Here is an 18,695-nt window from a genome sequence, read left to right as displayed (position 1 = left end):
AAATGAAGGTCTCGAGAGGCATCTTTGCCTTACATTCTGGGATCATAGATTCAATGGTTTATCACAGAGAATACAAATGCAAGACTTTGTTCTGGTAGCCTTAAAAATGTACTGTTGTTTTTTTTTTTCTCTCAATAAAATAATCAGCAAATCGGTATGCACAATTACCTATTACTAATAAAAATTTTAAGTGACAAAAGTCCCCAATCTTAATAGCTAGTATTTTATTTATAAAAGTCATTTATGGACTTTTGTTTCCTAGGCTGAGAAAAAACACAAACGATTTCAGGAACTTGACAGATTTATGCACTATTATACAAGATTTAAAAACCATGAGCATAGCTATCAGGTATGTCCCAAATCATTTCAAATGCTCTGAATTATACTGTTGTAAATAAAATTACATAAATTATGTATTTCTATTCCTTTAGTTAGAACAACGCCTTCTTAAAACAGCCAAAGAAAAGATGGAGCAATTGAGTAGAGCTCTCAAAGAAAGTAAGTTATAAGTGGTATGTGTGATAATTAATATAAAATAGCCTTTTCCATGCTTAAGTCACTTAATTGGTAGGAGGTTAAGGCCCTTCAAGGAAAACATGATCTCCATTAGCTCATTCTGGTACTGCTTAGAGTTCTCTGAAGCCCAGAGTGCATCTCAGCAGCTGAGTCCCCTGTAATTAGATTTTCTACCCAGACTACCTCATATGCTCCTCTTAATGTAGTCTGTGCTATTAGCAGATAAACATACATCATAGTTTTGCTTCCTCTGCGCCACTGCTAATGTTCTACAATATCAGAAACAGTGGATGGGCCCTAAAAGGGCCTAAAAAGCATCCCTGACATAGTCAAAAGAGCAAGATTCACATGCCCCCCCCCCCAACTGTAGTGTGACTGAAGTCCCAAAGTTTCTTGAGAAAATTTAGCAGAGTGCCTAATGGGATGGAAGTCAAGTACAATTTTGGGAGAAATCATCTCACTGATAAATAATGCACATCGGAGTCTAAAAGCAAAGACGTGATAGGGCTGACTTACAGATCCTAAGATGGAAATCCAAAAAAATTCCTAAATTGGATTAAGAATTGTTTGCATCATTAAAATATAATATCTCACAATGACCACACAGAGCATAGGTTCTACCATATTTGTTTTAAAAAGTCACATTTTTAAAATAATCATAACTTATATATAAAAGGTTTTCAGCCTAAAAATGCAATTGTAATTGTATTTGCTCTAGTTTATAAAAAGCCCCTTTTCATGAGGGTAATTCCCTAATTAAGATAGTAAGCATAAATTAAATAAATTAGAGTAGGAGAAAAAGTATCAATAGCAGCTTTGTCTCCTTGTTAATTACTAGTTTTTAGACTTTGGTAATGATGTAACTATATTGCCATTATCAAACTCTTGAGGTACTGTCCACAGTGAAAATTGAAAGGACAAAACCCTCACACATTTTACATTTCTTCGAACAAGGATTTTTGTCTCTTTCAGGCTGTCCCTAATACTTACAACAATGCCTGACACATAGCAAACATTTAGTAAATATCTGTAGGTGTGAATTACTGCTTATATTGAACCTTCTGGTGGTTCTAGACAACATAATAAGATACATTAAATGATGTAAGAATTGGAAAGGTTTAAGAAACAAACCTTCACATACTTCTCACACATGTCATAGTGGGGGATGGTGTTTGTTTTGTTTTGTTTTTCCTTTTTTACATCTTAGTTCAGATCCCTCTTATAGGGTAGGTATTTTGGAATAGTCTGTATATATCAGTGTGTGTACGTACACATGTAATTTCTTTCCACGAGCATGCAGAATAATCTTATTTTCAAAAGTACTTATGAATCTAGATTCTACTGCTTAGTTTCCCTTTATTTGCAGTTAAAGGAGAAAGGTAGAATGTTATAATGATACTTGGAAAAGGAATAGTCTCAGTATTAAGGCAGTTTCACCTCCTGTTTTCCTCAGTCTTCCTCCCTTTCTTTCTCTCCTTGATATATTTTATTTACTAGCATTAGTTTTCTAGTTGTCCCTCCATAATATCTTTTTCTTACAATGTTTTTTTTGCAGAAGCATAATCATAATTAGGCTATTTTTTTTTTCCTAGCAAACAACTTACCAGGGCATTTAATTCCTTTTTTTTTTTTTTTAGTTTATTTGTGTTAGTAATCTGTACACCTAATGTGGGGTTCAAACTCATGACCCCAAGATCAAGAGTCTTATGCTGTTCGGATTGAGCCAGCCAGACACCACCCGCCTTTGTTTTTAACTCTTTTTTAATTTTTTAATGTTTTATTTATTTCTGAGAGAGAGAGACAGAGTATGAGCGGGAGAGGGGCAAAGAGAGAGAGAGACACAGAACCCAAATCAGGTTCCAGGCTCTGAGTTGTCTGCACAGAGCCCAACACAGGGCTCGAACTCGTGAACTGTGAGATCATGACCTGAACAGAAGTCGGACGCTGAACTGACTGAACCACCCAGGTGCCCCTATCTCTTAATCAGCAAAGTTTCAGTAAAGATAACCTGAAAAACATAGTGAAGAGGAGTTGACCTAAAGCTAGATTTGTTTAACCAACAGGGTAAGAACAGAATCCAGACTTGGTGTACACATTCCTTCATGATTGCCATTAGTGCTCCTAGGTAGCTGCAGTGTGTGCTTCATTTATAAATGTATACAAGCCACACATGAATGTTTTGTGTAGGTTTTTAGTCGTCCAAATTATTACTATCATACAGCTACTTCAGTTTCTTCCCAGAGATCCTTTGTTGTGAGTGTTTTTTTAAGAAAACTCAGTCATTTAATAGTATAACAGCATATTTGCAAAACAGTTTTTTTTCACTGTGCCTGATTTACTTTATAGCTGAAGGAGGCTGTCCAGATACCACTTTCATTGAAGATGCAGTTCATGTGCTCTTAAAAACTCGACGCATTCTCAAGTGTTCTTATCCATATGGATTTTTCTTAGAACCTAAAAGCACAAAGAAAGAAATTTTTGAACTCATGCAAGTAAGATATCTTTTTAAAATTAAATTTAAATGCAGTTATTATAAAAAAGATTTTGTCCTTTTTCAACCACATAACTAAGTTTTATCTTATTTGGGTGTGACCACTAAACAATTTTGTTTTCATTTTTAGAATTGTTTTTTAAATAAAGGAAAAGTTAACCAGTAATAAACTGAAATTTTTTTATATTTAAATTTGCCACTGTAAGATCTGAGTCAATTCTGAGCTATTGACTGAGCAAACATTTCCTACCACATTTGTTTGTTTTACACTGGCTGATGTTGAAATATGGCCTAATTCTGATTATGTAATTAGAAATTTTATCTTCAAAGATGAAACCATATTACATACAAGATGGGAAAGTTGCTATTTACCAGTTTATATTAAAAGTCCAATTGAAAAAGTTACAGCATTTAAAAACAAAAACACCTAAGCCAAGTGACATCACTGTGGCTAACCAACTTCATTGTACAGTCTTTTTTTTTTAATCCACCAAACTTTCTTCTCTTGCTACAATTTTCATGTCACCCCTTTGAACTGCTCTCTACTAATGTATATCCTACATTTCTTTTAAAAGCTTAATATTAATTTTCTCCATGAAGCTTTTCAGACCTAACCCCAGATCACAGGGGTCTTGCCTTGCCTCAGATTCCTTCAGCATTTACATTTGGTCTACATCTACACTACACAGTCATGTGTTTGCATGTGTAGTGCCTTGAAATTTACTTTTTTTTTCACATAGACAAATGATAAATTTCCTGTAGACAGCTGGTATACTATGTCTTTGTAATCCATACCATTTCTACATTGTTATAAATGTCTATCAAATGAGTGCTATTTTTGTGAAATTTGTAAAAAAGGAGTATGTGTCAAATAGGAAGTTATTTTATAATTTGGATTAATTTCTGACTTCAAAAGAGTTAGATTTAACTGAGAAACCAGATAGACCATGGATTTGCAATTGACTAACGTACTCGGCCTATAATCCTTCTTTTTTCTCTCTTAACCATAGACAGACCTAGAAATGGTCACTGAAGACCTTGCCCAAAAAGTCAATAGGCCTTACCTTCGTACACCCCGCCACAAGATCATCAAGGCAGCATGCCTTGTACAGCAGAAGAGACAAGAATTCCTGGCATCTGTGGCTCGGGGAGTTGCTCCTGCAGACTCACCAGAAGCTCCAAGGCGCAGGTAAAAAAGATGCACACTGTGGAAATTATCCTAGCCCCAGCCACAAATGCCACCAGGTTTATTTTTTATCTAACTAGGGTTTATATTCCTGGAAGTTACCTATACTTAAATATGGATAGCTGATAAAAGCATGTTAACTTCTTTTTGGTGATTTTCACCCACAGAACTATTTCAGTTTTTTTTCATTTTTTGTCATTGTGTACTTTCTTGGAATAAATTAGGTTAATTTCACACTTCATTGAACTCATAATTCAGAATATTCTAATGCATCACTTCAAATATTTAATGTATGTAGTGATATGATAGTCATAAACACCTTACAGTGTCAAAGTTGAAAGCCTTGCCAACTTGTTATATTTATATTTTTATGTAAGAGCTTATAAAGAAATTAGAAATCTCATGTTAATAATTTAAGTGATTCATATTCATCCAATAAAGAACAGCTGAGTTTTGGTTGTTTCAGATACTTACACTATTTCTGCCACTATAAATTAAAGCATGTTTTCTTCATAACAATTATACTCATTAGAAATTCCTTTGACCCTATTTTTACATAAACACATAAAAATAGAAGCAATCATAAAATACTGTTATAACATGATGATTTTTATTTTTATACTATTTTACACAATTAGAATTTGAAAGAAATAATTGAAAGATCATTTTAATTATATTCAGTAGTTGGTGTACTTTGGTTAAGCAAGTTGCAAGCAGAGGAATTAAAAATAATGTTCAATGGGCAAGGGTCTGATTGTTCATACTTTGTAGTGCTGATAATAAATCAAATGGTATGTCCAATTTCTTTGTAGCTTTGCTGGTGGAACATGGGATTGGGAATATTTAGGATTTGCATCACCTGAGGTAATTGTTTTGCGGGGGTTTTGTTTCGTTTTTTAATTATATTTTTCCTTAGTGATATCTTGCTTGCATTTCCACCCTTACCTATTCTAAATCCTACTGAGATTGTTGGCAATGTTTTCTCTTTCTTATATAATAAAAATGCCTCAGCAGAGCCTGCATTTAGCCATTTGTGGTATTGGATTATCATCACATTGTTAAATGCATCCTCCTTTTTATTATTTGTAATTACTGAACAGTCACAATTAAGGCTAACATATAGCATATATTTTGGAGTGTATTTTCAAATTGGTTAATGAGTATAAATTTTATTTATTAGAAATGCATTTTTTGTCATAATCTTGTTTCAGTCTGAATCTATGAAAAACCTGCACAGTCTATTTTTTTAAGTTACTGCAACAACCTGATTGAATTGATTTATAAATCAGTTTCTAAGGTGGAAACTTGACATTAATAATGTTTATGCAGAAAAAATGCTTTGCTTAATTGCTTTCTGCTCTTTAAGATTTTCACCCTCTTCTTGGTTTTTTTGTCTTGATTTTTTTTGTTTGTTTTTGTTTTTTTTAGTTGTTATTGATAGATTTTAAGATACAAATAGTCTAAGGGGTGCCTGACTGGCTCAGTCACCAAGAACTTTATTAGTTCTTGGTCTCGGGGTCATGAGTTCAAGCCCTGCGTTGAGTGTAGATATTGCCTAAAAATAAAATCTTTAAAAGTAAATAAATAAAATGCAGTCTAAAATACTAACACTACAAGTAGCAATTCCCACAAATAAGATAGAGTGAAAATCTTAATCACATTGCTATTTTCTGAGATTTAAATTGCCACTGTTCCTGTTGAGTCTGATTTTAAATGGTTTTAGCAGTTATCTCTACTTCTGTCTCTCCTTCCTTATTCTCTAAAACAGTATACTATCTGGTGTTTATGTTACAATAACCTTTTAACTTAGTTCTTAGAAGGGAGCAGGACAAACAGTGAAACTTTATAATTTATAGCGCATTTGTTGTCTTCAACTGAAGGAGAATGAAATTATCCAGAAATGACTGTGGATTATTTGAAACAGATACTTTGTCTTTTCAGCTACTGAGGATACTTGCAATCACCTTGTGGCCTGTTGTATTGGTAGATATATCTAAGAAAATACTGACTTGAGAAAACAATTTGTGCTTTGAGCTCTGATATGGAAAATTTTTAATTCACTTAAATTGCATAAAGACTTTAATATATTACTGAAACTGTTATAAAATAAATTATGAACCTTTTTCTATGCTATGCTTATTATTCTATTACAACTTTGAGGATGTTATGGAAAATTTCTACCTAAAAGCATGAAAAACAAGCTTCAGTTATGAAAAAAAGAGTACTAGAGATTTCAGTATTTCAGGGTAGAAAACAATTTAGCTTTATTTGAGCAAAAATAAAACCTTTACCAGTGTACTCATAGTCATGTACACTTGTACATGTAGCTTCTAGCTACATGTAGCTAGCTTCTTGTAGCTTCTAGCTCTGACAGTAACTTTAGGAATCCTAAATATTTGTCCTTGAATATTGAGGACCTACTAATGTGACTGACACAGATTCATTTTGTAAAAAACAGGAAAGCTTGCTACCTCACATGTGAATATTTATGAATAAAATTATCGAGCTCTTGTTCTCCAGAGATTGAGAATTATGAAAGTATAAGTAACATTTCCTTCTTAAATTTATTTTTATGTGTTCATAAGTTTTATAAGAATTTTTTAACTACTTTTATTTTTCTTTAAAGTCTTTGACACATTGAAACACCAAGCTTATGTAAACCTTATTGCAAGTCTAAAGAATTACTCTACAGTGTGAAACTCTAAAATTCTATCAAGTAACTGCCAAAATAATATCTTTAAAAATTAACTCTTTGCCTTCATATATACTTTGGAAAAAAAAAAATTAGTGTTACCAAACTTCAATAGACTTTTAGGTTGAATTTATATTATTCCAGTCAAGTTAATTCCATCTTTCTCCTTTTTTAATTAAATTGAGTCAGTGACAATCATAAGTATTTTGTACCACTTTAAAGGCAGTGGAGCCCAGAGGAAAGAGCATAGTGTTAAAGTCTGAGGGACACCTGAATTCAAGGTCTAGCTCTGGAACTTATTACACTTTAGGCTCCCCATTCTTCCTTAACTTCTCATCTGTAAAATATGGATGACAGCATCTACCCCATGGAAGTTCTAGAAGGATTAAAGCATCTCTTTAAGTCACTGATAAATTTGGTGCTCAATAAATTAGTGCTCAACAAAAAGCTCCTAGCAGCTTTTTCTCCTATAAATCTTAAAATTTCTCAGTCTTGTCTGTAACCTTAACACTCTTCAACCTTTTGGAGTACCACAACTAAAGCTTTTTCATATGCTTACATAAAAATCTAGGAATTCTTAGAAATTTTCAGATAGGTTTAATTTTATGAGATCAGTTTTTTTAAGCCTATTGCATCATGAGAGAATGCTATTGGGTTTACCATCAGAGTAATTATAACAAGTTTCTTTTATGGTTGTTTTTAAAAAAATTTTTTTCATGTTTTATTTATTTTTGAGAGAGAGGGACACACAGAATCTGAAGCAGGCTCCGGGCTCTGAGCTGACAGCACAGAGCCTGACACGGGGCTCCAACCCACGAACTGTGAGATCATGACCTGAGCCGAAGTCGATGCTTAACCGACTGAGCCACCCAGGCACCCCTCTTTTATGGTTGTTTTTAACCCAAATTTTAGTTTTCTTAAATTGGAAATATGTGTATTATGTGGTTAGTAATAGTTTACTATTACTAACTAATAGTAATAGTAATAGTAACCAAACTAATAGTTTACTATTAATTCAGAATAACTTTTTGTACTGTATTCAAGTGTACAAAGGAAGCAAATTGTCCTTAAATATAAACCTTGAACTGAAATAAAATTTTCATGCCATCTTTGGCTAAGAAATGCAGTGTTCCTCAGTGATCTAGTGAACCATGATGACACATAATAGTTATCCAGTTTGGGATCATGGGCCTCCAGCAAAGGAAGAACTCATACCACAGCTCAGCAGTAAATTTTAAAGAACCTAAATAATCCCTCTGAGAACCTGTAGGATCTTTCTTGGTTTCTAACCTGGTAGGATGCCTCCCATTTCATATTGGACTCCAACTGCTTGTTTACATAAATGGAGTTTAAATAAATTTAACCAGAGTAGTGTGATGTGAAAGTATTATTTATGATGTAAAAACTTGTCTTTGTTTTTATTCTAGTACTTTCACAACATAAACATATTGAATATCCTAGGGTAACCAGGATGATCATAAACCTGAGTAGATTTGTGTTTATCACTGAAAGATTCCATAATGATTCTCAAAATCAGCCTATCTGTGCTAGTGTCATGCACACTGACTGGCCTCTCTTCTAATCTCTTCTGTCACTAAAACCTGGAAAAGTATGTGTATACCCAGGTAGTAGCAGGTGGTCCCAGGTTCTGCCTCCACCCATACCTTCATCCTTCCCATATGCCCTCTGCCTGTGTTGTAGATAGCCCCACATATTAACTAATATAGGAAGGAAGCCAAGTAACATCTTATTTTAAAGCTAATTTCACATTTTTCTTTTAATCATTTAACTTGTGAGTATGATATGCTGTAGTCCCAAGGAATACAAAATTTCATAGTCTGATAAGCAATTGGTAGTGTACACTCTTTTTTTTTTCCCTTTCTGTTGCATATATCACAGTCACTTTTTAAAAACCAGACCTCCAAGAGCCTAGCTTATATTAATAAAAGCCTAACGTATATTAGCAAAATCGTTATGGTGTTAAACATTATGTAACAAGACCCAGGCATATGAAAAAGGCTCAGTTCTGCCCTGGCATTGGAGCTTGCAAGTATTCCCAATTTATCCAGGCAGTTGTAATGACTATTTAAAATTTTTCTTTTTCCATTTTACCTTTTCTGTTTCCTTGGCATGGCAAAACCTGAAGTTTCTTTCGTTAATGCCAAGTGACTTTATATGTATATAAAATCACACATTTTTTTTTTCCTGGAAAAAAAGTGTGTGTTTTATTTGCATTAAAAAAATTGCATGCTCTTCTGTATTTTATAACCTTTGGTTTATGCAGGAATATGCTGAATTTCAGTATCGGAGGAGGCACAGACAACAACGCCGTCGAGGAGATGTGCACAGTCTGCTCAGTAACCCTCCAGACCCTGATGAGCCGAGTGAAAGCACTTTAGGTAAGCTCTTAAGTTGGCTCGGTTTTAGTCTTTTTAGTTCTCTTGAATTTATTCTTAAAACTGGCAAATTTAAATGTTTGTGAAATAGTTTGTAGTGTAGATATATAATCAATATGCAGATGCTTTGAATGTCACAGGATACATAAAACCAGAGAGGTTAAGAACATTGGCGGTGGAGTGGCGTCTGGGTGGCTCAGTTGGTTAAGCATCCGACTTTGGCTCAGATCATGATCTTACAGCTCGTGGGTTTGTGCACTGCATTGGGCTCTGTACTGACAACTCAGAGCCTGAAGCCTGTTTCAGATTCTGTGTCTCCCTCTCTCTTTGCCCCTCTCCCACTTGCACTTGCTCGCTCACTGTCTCTTTCAAAAATAAATAAACATTAAAAAAAAAAAAAAAGAACATGGGCTGTGGAGTCAGCTGGAACCTGCATTCATGACCCCATCTCTATGTATCAGTGTAAGACTTTAGTCAAGTTGACTTAACCTCTCTAAGATTTAGTCTCCTCATTCTAAGAAGCAATAAAAACAGTGCCACATTGTGGGCTCATTGTGAGCATTAAATGAGATAATGTGTATAAAACCCTTAATTAAGCACTAGTAACACCTAGAGAGCACTCAATAAATTGTAGCTGTTGATCACTGTTACTGTGTTCATGGAATATTTTCCTCTTAGCTTCACTTCTCCCATTAACATTCTTTAAAAGAAAATTTCTGAAATAAACCATTTAAAATTTATTTTTTAATGTTTATTTTTGAGAGAGAGAGAGAGGAGGAGTATGTGAGCAGGGGCGGGGCAGGGAGAGAGAGGGAGACACAGAATCCGAGGCAAGCTCCAGGCTCTGAGCTGTCAGCACAGAGCCCTATGCAGGGCTTGAACTCATAAACTGTGAGATCATGACCTGAACCAAAGTCAGACACTTAACCGAATGAGCCACCCAGGTGCCTCTAGAAATCAATTATTTTGATTATCAACTTTTAAATGTTAAATTCTTAATGGAAAATCTTCAAATTCTTATGTCAGCAGATTATATTTAATAAATCAGGATCAATGAACCTAAAGATTTGTTCTTCAGGCTATTGTAATTCCAAAATTCTTTAGTTTTAAGAACTTTGAAAACTAAAATACCTTTATTTGTTATTGCTTAAGAAAAAAAGAGTGGTGGTAGCACTTGCATTTATGAATAGAACCATATGTAATGCAAACAAAAACGTAAAGAGCAATCGTGTTTGAAGTGGTAATATTAGATATATTTTGATGAGACATACAGGGAGGAGAATCTCTGAAAGATTAAGTGAACATGTGAACACAGGTTTTCACCAGCACTGAAAGAGAAATTATTGACTAAAATAAAAAGATGTGTCGGGGTGCCAGGATGGCTCAGTCCACTGAGCATCTTTTTTTTTTTTAAAGCTTATTTATATATTTTGAGAGAGACAGCACATGGGCATGCACCTGGTAGGGGCAGAGAGGGGAAGACACAGAATCTGAAGCAGGCTGCACCCTGTCAGCACAGAGCCCACCACCATGGGGCTCAAACCCACAAATTGTGAGATCATGATCTGAGCAGAGATCAAGAGTTGGACATTGAATCTACTGAGCCACCCAGGCGCCCCAAGCTTCCGACTCTTGATTTTGGCTCATGATCCCATGGTTGTGGGATTGAGCCCCGCATTGGGCTCTGCGCTGAGTGTGGAGTCTGCTTAAGATTCTCCCTCTCTGTCCCTCTGCCCCTCTCCCCTGCTTGCTAACATAAAAATTAAAAAAATAAGTGCAAAAAACATGTGTGAAGTTTTGTATGACTGGATTGTCTCTGGTTCCACTTGCTTTGAAACAGACATCCCAGATGGTGGCAGTGGCCGCAGGCCGGGTGCCTCTGTGGTAAGTTCCGCATCTATGAGCGTGCTGCACAGCTCTTCCCTGCGTGACTACACCCCTGCCAGTCGCTCTGAAAACCAGGACTCTCTTCAGGTAGCCTTTGTGGGCAGCCTCATTGTTCCTGTTTTTGCTCTTTCTCTGTTTAGCCTGACTTCCTATTTTTACTTTATTGCTCTTTTTCTTCCTTTCATTAAAAATCTTTGTTTCAGAGATGTACTACAGGAAAAGATTCCTAAATGTCAGAGTTATCTTAAGGAATTTTTTTTCTCTTTAGCATGGACAAGGAAAAAATTAAGATTTGAGTAGATAAAGCAATAATTCTGTATAAATAGAGGTAGTATTATTTATCTGGTGAAAGAATAGTTGGTAAACTTCATTAGGTTAAATAATTTTTCCTTTTAAATTTTAAAGTGATTTAACTTTCTGTTGCCTCAGGCTCTGAGTTCCTTGGATGAAGATGATCCCAATATACTTCTTGCAATACAATTGTCATTGCAAGAATCCGGGCTGGCCATTGATGAGGAAAATAGAGACTTCCTCAATAATGAAGCATCCTTAGGAGCGATAGGCACCTCTTTACCTTCCAGACTAGACTCAGTCCCCAGGAACACAGATAGCCCTCGGGCTGCACTGAGCAGCTCTGAGCTGTTGGAACTTGGTGACAGCCTCATGAGATTAGGAGCAGAGAGTGACCCATTTTCAACTGACACTCTGAGTTCACACCCTCTCAGTGAGGCGAGAAGTGAATTCTATCCCTCATCCAGTGACCCTGACTCAGCTGGCCAGGATGCCAACATCAATGACAATCTTCTTGGCAACATCATGGCTTGGTTTCATGACATGAATCCTCAGAGTATCGCCCTGATTCCTCCAGCAGTTACAGAAATCAGTGCAGATCCCCAGCTCCCCTGTGTCAAAGATGAATCAGAAGGTAAGAGGGATGTGGAGCTGGTGCCACCAGAAGATTCAGTGTTTGAAGATGCCGTGGTCAGTGAAGGTAGAGGAACCCAAATAGAAGAAGAAAATCCTTTGGAAGAAAATACTCTGGCTGGGGAAGCAGCATCTCAAGCTGGCATTAGTAGTAATGAGGCAGCCAACAATGGGGATGGTTCAGATGCTTCAAGCCAAACACCTCAGACCTCAAGTGACTGGCTTGAACAAGTACATTTAGTGTGAACTGCACACCTCTGGGCTCTAAACGAATCACAGGTACAGATGGTATTCTAGTGGAGTATGCTTTGTAGAGACTTGATCCACTTAATTCCAACTCAGTTATAAACCACTGACATTAGTATTGAATACGAAGGAGTTCCCTTGAATGGTAGCTTCATTTCTGATTATTACCTTAGAGGGAATTTCTTTTGTATTTAATTGGATAGCTTTTCCCCTTTGTGCTGACAAAAAAGAAGAGTAAGAGAAACACAAATGGAATAAATAGTCTAGATTCCACATTGTGAGAAAATGCAGTCCTCTGTTTAGCCTAAAGTCAGCGATACTTAAATTGAATGTTTAAATTAAAGGCTTACTCCCTAATCCTTGGGTGGTTTTTTCCTCTTTTAAAGAAAAAAGTTTTCTTCATTTTAGAAGTTATTTTGGACAGATCTAATAACATGTTGTTCCTCAATCTCTTTGTGCTCTTCTATAACTTTATTCCTTTTTGTCTGAGCGGTGTGAATTGAGGTATCCAAGGCATCTCTTTAGTGCTACGTCTACCACAGTGTAGTTTTAATATTCACATGAATCAAAGATTTCTTTTCATGTCTATTTCCAGTCCACTTGTGCCAAACTGACTCGTGCACTAACAAGGCGTTTAGGTGTGCAGTGTCCTAGAGGGCTCCAGAGTAGTCTCAGCCTTCTCGGGAGTTAAAGGTGCCACTTGGTACCAGAATATAATGGGCTTTTGTTGCCATGGAGACTGCATTTAAATAAATGTAGCCTGTAGCTTAAGTTAACTAAACCTAATGCTGCTGTTAAAAACAGTTTATTTTAATATTAAAATACAGTTGATTAGCAACAGCGGTGCTGTATTTTAAGAGACACTTTATTGGAAGTGCAATCATAGTTCTTTGTTTTCACACTTTTACAGTGCATTCTAATTACTAATGGGTGCAATTACTTTTAATGGTGTTTTATAAAATAGAAAAAAAAGTGGAGTTTTCATGAGTTATAGTAAATCCCACAATTATTAAAAAATTTCAATAAAACATCCTGCGCAACATGTTACCGTGCCTTTGCCTAACTAAATGGATAGTTGCCAGTTAAATAAGTGAGTAATTGAAATTTCAGTGTCTCTTCTGAAGTAACTATGCTATGAATTGCAAAGACCTCCATAAAACCACCCATGGCCTTGCCTTTACAGTAAATATAACTACTAAATGTTCAATCGGTTTGTTTGCCTAAATAGCAAATGCTGACATGTGTTTGTTCTATTGCACAATACTCATTTGCTGTGTGATTACTGTTTAGTGTTGAAAAAAAAAATCAACTTCCTAGTTATCAGTGTCTTACTGTGAAGAAAATACTGGTCTTAGTTGTAATTAAGATACAGTGATACAGTGTGTAATTAAAACTAGAGTAAACTGTTGGAATGGCTGTTTTACTTACATATTATCAAAACTAGCGTAACATAAACAAAACAGATATGCAACACTCCATTTAATGTTTTGCCAGATTCTTACCAGAAATCTACAGATACCAAAATTTCAGTACTGAGTTTGTACAGGCAAGTCCTGGGCTGGGTAAAAGGTTACATTAGTATGGATATCCATGTGAGTTGTGATTACAGTTTTTATTTTTTTTTTCCTCCAAAACCGGTTTCTGAAACTCTTGTACTTGGAATTCATATGGCTAGGACACTCTATTAGAGTACTTAATATTCCCCGGGTTCCCTTAGAATAAACTGTGTGTGAATCGCTCCTAGGCCATGGATATCAAAGGTCCACATTAGCTTTTATTTCCCCGGTCTTCAGAAACAGTGATATCAATCCCCAGTAAATTAGTTGGGGAAAATATTGACTTTGTCTACAGTGTATTACTGTATATTCAACTGAAACAGTCCATTAAAGGATTTTTTTACAAATTTATTTTGGATTAAAAATATCAACACCAATCAGTTTTTAGACCGAGTTGTAACTTTTCAATAGAAAGAGTCTTTGTATCACATTGAGGCGTCTTGCGAAGCTGCAATAAGGTGAGAAAGAGTGCTCTGTGTGAAGACAGTGTATGTGATGGGTTCTGGTTCCTTGCGCCTTGTGCAGTACCCTTTGTTTCTGTGCTATCTCCTGAGCATGAAAAATGATCATTATTCAATTTGTATTTCCTTGGTACATATTTTAAAAACAACACAGTCATTGACTTTACAGTTCAGAAATAAAGTTTGGCAAAGCCTATTTTGTAAACAAGTTAATTTTATAATGTAAAAAAAAAATTACTCTAACCTTGACTTGTTATTTGCACTTTCATAGTCTATACTTGATACATTCCCACTTTATATACAGTAGGATTCTACAAACGTGTAGATGTTTGGCCAAATGAATGCTGTTAATATGTAAAATTCTTTGATTAAACATTTATTACTTAAACTACTTCACTTTTGTCTCATTACATTATAGACTTTGTTTTAACCAAGTCAGGAAGCTGATTTTCTTCAAATTAAATTCTCTCCAAAAAAATGGGATTAATTTGGTTCTTACATGTAACTAATTAGTGCATAATATTTTTTACACTAGCCCACTTACTATTTTATACCCCAAAGATAAACTCTGAAACACTGCATGACAATGTGTTAAAACATTGTGACTTCAGTGCTTTTATTTTCATCACTTTCAGGAGAAAAGTGTTAGGATTTTTCCTTGAAATCTTTAATAGAAACACACAGGAAAAGATAGAATTTTAAGGTGTTTTGTGAAACTGCTTAGGACAGGAAAAAGAGTTTATGCCAAATGAATAGAAACACCATCATTGTATTATTCTATCTCCTCTAAGTTACCAAAACAGCCCTTTGCATCTGAACTTCAGGCTTTGTGGGGTCTGCCAGGGATAACTACTTAGTCATGTATTTATGTTTTTCATCATGTGACTCTGAAGCTTAATCACTAATGTCCATCTACTGAATGATTCTTCAGATGTTGTTTATTGCAGCCACCGATCTCATTTTTGTTCTCCTTTTAGTTCTCAAATGTTGTTGCTTATTACCTGTCATGAATTAAAAGCTGAGACTTAACTGAAGTTCGCTTTGTAATTTTAAAACAGTTACAGTTAGTATATCTCTGAAGAGTAAAATCTTGGAATCTAAATAACAAATTTTGGGAGTCTTTTTAAGGCTGAAATAAAAACTCTGTAAGAAAAAAAATTGTCACATGCTCTACACTTGGGCTGAGTTATATTATGTCAGCCTTGGACCATCAGCATAATTATTGGGTCTTCTCCTTAGCAACGGTATATTACTGCCTTGTCAGTCATCACCCTCTCACCAGAATAGATTTCTTTCTAGAAAAATGCAAGTGGCCGTTTCCAGACTATAATGTGACTGTCCTTATTTTAGAAACTGGCAGTAGTCCTAATTCTTAGAGATGGACCAGAAAAGTTTTCTTTAGCTCTCTGTCCCACTTAGGACTGACAGGTGGCTGACATACTGAGTGGTGGGCACACTTTTAAAGGACTTATCCTTCTTCAGTTTTTGAAACTATAATTTGAAAACATTCTTGATTAGGCTACACATCATTTTGTAGCCAGCTATTGCCCAAGGGCCTAGCCTGCACAGGGCGTCCACTTACAGAGAGGATGAAAGAGAAATACACGAAAGAACAAACAAAACACAATATTGGAAAAGCTGTCAGACAAGACTGTCCAGTTCTGTTGCACCTCTTCTGCACCTACACACTTTGCTGGGTGGGCCAAGACCACAGGGCTGACAACAGTTTTGCCTGGGTATTTCTCAGGATGTATGTAGTTAGTAACCTTGAGGACAGGGAGTAGGCCTGCTGTAAAAGTGGATTCCTCACCCTGTGTTTCTCAATTGCATGCTTGACATCTCTCCGGGCCCAGTGCATTGCCCGTGTGGATCTAGGGACAATGGGAACTGCAACAAACATGCTAATGTTCATTCTGCAGGCTGTGTTAAGAATGCTAAATAAAATCCTTGACCTCTGACCCAGGAGTCTTGTGTCTTCTGTCAGCAGCCAACTTACTGGTTCTTACTGATAGGGTAAAATCAAATCCCAGACCTGGCAATTTTGGCTATGGGGATGGAATGCTGACAGAAACATGATTTTTCTGGAAGAGGAATCATGGGCCAGATTTGGGAATCTAAGACTCACCAGAATCTACCTGGTAGTGAATGCTCTCACCCAGGTGACAGGTGGGGGGTGAGGGAGAAAGGCTTCCCTCTGTCCTACTTACTATTGAACAGAAGTTAACCTAATGTTTAAAGGCTTAACCATAAAAGCTAGGATTAAACAAGCTGCCCAAATGGTACCTTGATGGCTGGTGATTCCTGCAGGCAGGCAGAGGAAGGAACATTTTCATGACAAGCAATCAGCAATTCCTGTGACCCTATCTGAAAGGTTATATTGCTGTAGTTCCTGAGTCAAGGAGCCCCCAAACATAAAATAAATGCTGTCAGCAATAAGAAACTTGCTTTTTGATTGAAAGCTTTAGGTAGACCAAAAACTTTAAAGGTTCGTTTGGTTGGGCTGCAAGCAGTCGTGACACTTCAACCGCAAAAGTGTATGCAAAGCCTTGCCTGAGAGTGTAGAGCAGGCGGCCCTCACAATGTGGGTAAAACACATTGTGGCACGTGGAGAAGAAAGGAGCCTCTGGGCCCTGGTTCTCTCTGGATGCTGACAGGCATCACCACTGCCATGGGAGAGCTAGTTGGAGCACTGACCCTGGAGTGAGGGGCTAAAGGAGAAAAAAGCCAACAGTTCAGTTTCTTCCCCACAGGTTAGCCTCTCCCACCTCCTCAGGTTTCCCACTCTCTTGGTAGGGGGATAGCAGGATCCTGCACCCATATACCACCTGCTATAGCTCCCAACTCACACATATTTTACACTGTTTGCACAAGCTCCACGGCAGAGAAGGGAGGCCTTCCCTTATGAGTGGGGCCTTATGGGTGATTCAGTGTAATGTTGCAGGTTCCAAATCCAAATGTGGAATTGATGGGTTAATGCTTACGATTACCTGTCTCATAATTGTCACTGGAATTTCTCCCATTCGAGGACTGCCATACCCAGAGAAGTAACAGTGGGGCATGTAAATTGCTCCCCGGTTAGCCCAGCTGTCTCCTCTCCAGTGGTCCAACAGAAACAATAAAAGAAACCCCAGCAGGAGAAAGGAAGATCACTCCTGTGAAAGTATGCAGACCATTTCCCAGCACAACATTGCCACCTGCCTGATGCAGCCACTAAGTACAACCATTTTAGAGAAATTCACCTATCAACCTGCTGCTAGGCCCTTGTTGAAACTGAATGCCTGACCCATGAAGGCCTTGTGACTCATTGGGATGACCTCTCCAATTTGAAGTGAGTTAGCTGGAATTAGAAAATTAACACAGGCCAAACAGGCCCTGCAAGTCAAATAGAAATTATGTTAGAAGAGGTATAATTGAGAGTACAGCTAACTTGGAAGTAAGGGAGTAACCAAGTAACCAAGGAAGTAAGTATCTCAATTTTATATGAATAAATTAGTAGGTACCCCCTTCAGGAAATACTTTGATATATTACTTCAATCTGAAAAAAAGGTAATGGCTTAGTGGGGGGTCTCAGTACACAGTAAGGCCTGCACTTGGTTCAGTTGCTCGGCAGAAACTCCTACCAAATCCCAGGAAATAGTGCTTTAAGCTATAGATGATATATTCAAAAACTTATATACAAAGTCAAAAATAGCTAAAAACTATTATTTAGAAGTGGCACGCATCCCTTCCAACATCAAAACTATAATACTCAGGGACAGGAGCAAAGATGGTGGAACAGCATGGAAGTTTTCTTTGCATCTCGCGTCCATGAAATACAGCCAGATCAACACTAAACCATCCTGCACACCTAGAAAACTGATCTGAGGATTAACACAACAACCCGCACAACCTGAACCACAGAACTCAGCAGGTACGTGGTGCAGAGAGGTGAACTGGGGGAGAAAGAAGCCGCAGAGGGCAGGGAGCTGTTTTTGCTTGTGGAGACAGGACAGAGACAGGAGTAGGGGGATGTGTGTGTGGGCGGGGGGGGGGGGGGGGGGCACAGGAAAACTACCCCCCCCCCCTCAAAAGCAGCTGGAGAGAAAGTGGTAAAGTGGAGAAGCCAGAGACAAAGGACGGGTACACGATTGCGGATCAGGGAGAGCAGAGAGTTCCAATTCTAGAGACGGTACCTGTGTGAGGCCATTGTCACCCCTCCCGCGCATGCGCATACACACCTACAAGCGCCACAACAATACACCCCAGCAAGCTAAGCAGTGCCATCTAGTGCGGAATGGAGCTGTTGCACTAAGCCCCACCCAACTGGGCCAACCACACTCTTCAGGAACACCACAAATCTC

The 18,695-nt window shown here is 37.1% G+C and overlaps 1 protein-coding gene across 3 annotated transcripts in view; it reads left to right on the top strand.

The window, feature by feature from the left end:
* The window catches only part of ANKIB1 (ankyrin repeat and IBR domain containing 1), a 156,107-nt gene extending 140,723 nt beyond the window's left edge, over window positions 1-15,384 (top strand). For 2 of the 3 annotated variants that reach the window (XM_040472700.1, XM_040472702.1), the window contains exons 13-20: window positions 263-349; window positions 432-498; window positions 2,863-3,008; window positions 4,018-4,196; window positions 5,006-5,057; window positions 9,170-9,284; window positions 11,122-11,255; window positions 11,598-15,384. In XM_040472700.1, the coding sequence (XP_040328634.1) occupies window positions 263-349; window positions 432-498; window positions 2,863-3,008; window positions 4,018-4,196; window positions 5,006-5,057; window positions 9,170-9,284; window positions 11,122-11,255; window positions 11,598-12,338 (1,521 nt within the window). In that variant the 3' untranslated portion in view covers window positions 12,339-15,384. The remainder of the gene's footprint in view (window positions 1-262; window positions 350-431; window positions 499-2,862; window positions 3,009-4,017; window positions 4,197-5,005; window positions 5,058-9,169; window positions 9,285-11,121; window positions 11,256-11,597) is intronic. The other variant, XM_040472703.1, reaches the window with a different exon arrangement.
* Window positions 15,385-18,695: the final 3,311 nt, after the last annotated feature.

Source organism: Herpailurus yagouaroundi, unplaced genomic scaffold (assembly GCF_014898765.1).
Source record: "Herpailurus yagouaroundi ecotype Mexico unplaced genomic scaffold, PumYag 100, whole genome shotgun sequence".
Lineage (NCBI taxonomy): Eukaryota > Metazoa > Chordata > Mammalia > Carnivora > Felidae > Herpailurus > Herpailurus yagouaroundi.
Note: the sequence above shows the minus strand (reverse complement) of the source record. Positions and strands in the feature narration are given on the sequence as shown.